Source organism: Neopelma chrysocephalum, unplaced genomic scaffold (assembly GCF_003984885.1).
Source record: "Neopelma chrysocephalum unplaced genomic scaffold, ASM398488v2 Primary Assembly neopelma1_88409, whole genome shotgun sequence".
NCBI lineage: Eukaryota > Metazoa > Chordata > Aves > Passeriformes > Pipridae > Neopelma > Neopelma chrysocephalum.
In genome coordinates, this window is record NW_020917594.1 from 2,656 (window position 1) to 7,362 (window position 4,707).

A 4,707-nucleotide genomic window follows, 5' to 3' on the forward strand; every position below is an offset into this window, starting at 1 on the left:
CCCCAAAAACACCCCAAAATCACCCCAAAATCACCCCAGAACGTGGCACCTTCAGCAGGCACCAAAACCCACCAAAATCACCCCAAAATCAGCCCAAAATCACACCAAAACCACCCCAAAACCACTCCAAAACCACCCCAGAACATGGCCACCTTCAGCAGGCACCAAAACCCACCAAAATCACCCCAAAATCACCCCAAAACAGCCCAAAATCACCCCAAAATCACCTCAAAAACATCCCCATCCCACAGACCCAACAAAATCCACCAAAAACTCACCAAAATCACCCCAAAACCACCCCAAAAACATCCCAAAATCACCCCAGAATGTGGCCACCTTCAGCAGGCACTTGTTGGCTGAGCTGGGACAGAAACAGCCCCAAATCACCCCAAAATCACCCCAAAACATCCCCATCCCACAGACCCATCAAAATCCACCCAAAACACACCCAAATCCACCAAAAACCCACATCAAATTACCCCAAAACCCCACCAAAATCACCCAAAGTCCACCCAAATCCACCCAAAAATCCATTCAAATTCCCATCCCAACCCCCCCCATCCAACCACCCAAATCCCAGGATTTGAGAGGATCCCCCAGAGTAGGGACTGGGAAGAGGGAATCCCACGATTTGGGGGGTCCCCTGGGATTCAGGGCTTCCCAGGATTTGGGGTTCCTGGGATTTGGGGATTCGGATTCCCGGGATTCAAGAATTCCCAAAATTTGGGGATTTGGGTTCTCGGGATTCGGGTTCCCGGGACTTGGGACTCCTGGGATTTGGGGCTCCCAGGATCTGAGGATTCAGGAATTCCCAGGATTTGGGGGTTCAGGAATTCCTGGGATTCAGGGTTCCCAGGACTCAGGATTCCCAGCATTTGGGGCTCCTGGAATTCTGGGCTCCTGGGATTTGGGGATTTGGGAATTCCCGGGATTGGGAGTTCCCAGGATTTGGGGATTGGGGGTTCCCAGGATTCAGGAATTCCCGGGATTTGGGAATTCGGAAATTCCCAGGATTTGGGGATTGGGGGTTCCCGGGATTGGGGAATTCCCAGGATTTGGTACCTGTTGGATTCCTCCCCTTTGTAATAATCGGCCGCCTGCTCGTAGTGGGCCATGGCCTGGGGGAAAAACAGGGAAAAACAGCAGGAAAAGGGGAAAAACGGGATCAGAGACGTGGAAAACTGGATCAAGGGACACAAAACTCGGATAAAACCCCATAAAATCTGGAGAAAATTGGATAAAACCTGGATAAAACCAGATAAAACTTGGGTAAAACCCCACAAAACCCAAATAAAACCCCACAAAACCTGGATAAAACTGGATAAAACCTGGATAAAATCCCATAAAAGCTGGATAAAACCCCATAAAACCTGGATAAAAGTTGTATAACATGGGATAAAACCTGGATAAAACTGTCTAAAACCAGATTAAATCAGGATAAAACCCCATAAAACCTGGATAAAACTGGATAAAACTGGATAAAATCAGATAAAATTGGGATAAAATCTGTCTAAAACCAGACAAAACCTGGATAAAACCTGCATAAAATTCCATAAACTCTGGATAAACCCAGGAAAATCCACGAAATTCATCCCAAAATAGAAATAAAAAAGGATAAAAACAGGGAAAAACTGACAAAATTCCCGAATAAACAAAACTAATTCATAAAAAAATCCCATAAATAAAAAAATCCAGTGGAATTTTCTGGTCCTTTCTCTCCCCTCCCCCCATTCCCAATTCCTGGCTCATTCCCGGTTTCCCGCGGCTCCGACGCCTCCGCTCCGGCTGCTCCATCTGCTCCTGCTCCAGAGCCAGAATTTCGGGATGGGGGAGGCGGAATTCCCAAAAAACCACCCAAAATTCCTCCTTTTCCACCAGGATTTGGGGATTTGGGGGAGGAATTCCTGGAAAACCACCCAAAAATCCCCTTTTCCACCAGGATTTGGGGGAGGAATTCCCGGAAAACCACCCAAAATTCCCCCTTTTCCACCAGGATTTGGGGATGGGAGAGATGAAATTCCTGGAAAACCACCCAAAATTTCCCATTTTCTGCCCTAATTTTGGGATGGGGGAGGCAGAATTCCCAGAAAACCACCCAAAATTCCCCCTTCTCCACCGGGATTTGGGGATTTGGGGAGGAATTCCCGGAAAACCACCCAAAATTCCCCCTTTTCCACCAGGATTTGGGGGAGGAATTCCCGGAAAATCACCCAAAAATCCCCTTTTCCACCAGGATTTGGGGGAGAAATTCCCAGAAAACCACCCAAAATTTCCCATTTTCTGCCCTAATTTTGGGAAGGGGGAGGTGGAATTCCTGGAAAACCACCCAAAATTCCCCCTTTTCCGCCCTAATTTCGGGATGGGGGAGGAAAAATTCCCAGGAAAAAAACCCCAAAACCAAACAAAATCCTTCCTTTTTCCACTTGGGATTCTGGGATGTGGGAGACAAGAATTCCCAAAGATTTGGGAAGTGACCTCGGAGCCGCTCCCGAGATCCCTGAGGGACAGAATTCCCGGAATTCCTGGGAATCTCCCTCTCTCCCAAACTCAACTTTCCTTAAAAATCAACCCCATTTCTCCCCCAGGGGAGCAAAAATCCCGGGATTTGGGGGCAATTCCAATAGGGAAAAACCCCAAACTGGGATCTGGGAGCTGTGGGAGGTTCCTGGAATCCCTGGAATTCCCGGAATTCCTGGGAATCTCCCCCTCTCCCAAACCTCACTTCCCTCCAAACCAACCTCATTTCTCCCCCAGGAAAGCAAAAATCCCGGGATTTGGGGCAATTCCAACCAGGAAAACCCCTAAATTGGGATTTAGGAGCTGAGAGGTCCCCAGAATTCCCAGAATTCCTGGAATTCCGGGTGTTTTTTCCCACCTTCTCGACATCAACCAGGTCCCCCTCGTAGATCTCGGCGATGGCCACGTGGTGTTTGGCGGCGATGGTGAAACGGCCCTGCCGGAAAACCGGGATCATCCCACCGGAAAAACCCATCCCAAGGGATCCATCCCACCCCGGAGCCTCCAGAACCACCCCCAAGACCCCCCAAATTCCCAAAATCCCGATTCCAGGGGGGAATTCCCAGCGATTCCCACCCCCGGGGTTGTGTCTCCGCTCAACCCAAGGCGGAATTCCCGGTGGGAATTCCGTGGGAATACCGGGAGTGGGATCTCACCATGTCCGTGTAGATCTCGATGGCGCGCAGGAGGCAGTTGATGGCCTCTGGAAAACACGGAAAAGCGGGAATGGGGGTGGGAAAACCGAGGGAAAAGGGAGGGAAAAGGGAGGGGAAGGGGAATCCCAAAACTTCGGCATCGGGAGCAAAAATTCCAGGGGTTGGAGGCCCAAAATTCCAGGGATTGGAGGCCCAAAGTCTTTGGGATCAGAGCTCAAAATTCCAGGGATTGGAGACCAAAAATTCCAAGGACTGAGGCTCCAAAGTCTTTGGGATCAGAGCCCAAAACTCTGGGATTGGAGCCCCAAACTCTTTGGGATCAGAGCCCAAAATTCCAGGGATTGGAGACCAAAAATTCCAGGGATTGGAGTCCCAAAATTCCAAGGATTGGAGCCCCAAATTCCAGGGATTGAGGCCCCAAAGTCTTTGGGATCAGAGCTCAAAATTCCAGGGATTGGAGACCAAAAATTCCAGGGATTGGAGTCCCAAAAATTCCAGGGATTGAGGCCCCAAAGTCTTTGGGATCAGAGCTCAAAATTCCAAGGATTGGAGCCTCAAAAATTCCTGGGATCGGAGCCCCAAACTCTCTGGGATCAGATCCCAAAATTACGGGGGTTGAGGCCCCAAAATCTTTGGGATCAGAGCCCCAAAATTCCAGGGATTGGACCCTCAAACTCCTTGGGATCAGAGCCCAAAATTCCAAGGATTGGACTCCAAACTTTTTGGGATCAGAGCTCAAAATTCCAGGGATTGGAGACCCAAAATTCCAAGGATTGAGGCCCCAAAATCTTTGGGATCAGAGCTCAAAATTCCAGGGATTAGAGCCACAAACTATTTGGGATCAGAGCCCAAAATTCCAGGAATTGGAGGCCCAAATCCTTTGGGATCAGAGCCTGAAATTCCAGGGATTGGAGCCCAGAATCCCAAGGATTGGAGCCCCAAAATTCCAAGGATTAGAGCCCAAAATTCCAAGGATTGGAGCCATAAATTGTTCGAGATCAGAGCCCCAAAATTCCATGGATTGGAGCCGCAGAATTCCAGGGATTGGAGCCCCAAACTCTTTGGGATCAGAGCCCAAAATTCCAGGGATTGGAACCCCAAAATTCCAGGAATTGGAGCCTCAAATTCTTCGGGATCAGACCCCAAAATCCTTGGGATGTGACTCCCCCACCCGCTCCCACATTCCCAGAATTTTGGGATCAGCCCCTCAAACCCGGGAGATGAAATTCCCAAATTTTTGGGGGTTGGGATTCCCTCCCTTCCCAAACCCTTTTCCTGCCTCCAAATCGGGGATTTTAGGAATTATTTAGGAATTTTTAACCCTTTTTCTGGGAATTCTGACCCCTCCAGCACCAAATCCTGGAGGAATTCCAGGAGATTTTTCCCTTCCCGGGTCGGAAAATCGGGATAAAAAAATTCCTGGGGGATTCTGAGCTGAAAATTCAGGGATTTTTTGTCCCATTTTCCCTGAAAATCCACCAAAAACCGGGAATATTGTTGGGAACGGGGACAGGGTTGGGATCAGAAGATCCAT

General features: G+C 49.1%; 1 protein-coding gene across 1 annotated transcript in view; it reads right to left on the bottom strand.

Annotated features, from left to right (window-relative positions):
- Positions 1–3,236, bottom strand: part of LOC113979737 (alpha-soluble NSF attachment protein-like) — a 5,882-nt gene extending 2,646 nt beyond the window's left edge. The window contains exons 1-3 of the mRNA XM_027707036.1: positions 3,174–3,236; positions 2,876–2,953; positions 1,063–1,118 (exon numbers count right to left, since the gene is read on the bottom strand). Coding sequence (XP_027562837.1) covers positions 1,063–1,118; positions 2,876–2,953; positions 3,174–3,176 — 137 coding nt within the window. The 5' untranslated portion in view covers positions 3,177–3,236. The remainder of the gene's footprint in view (positions 1–1,062; positions 1,119–2,875; positions 2,954–3,173) is intronic.
- Between the last annotated feature and the right edge of the window lie 1,471 nt (positions 3,237–4,707).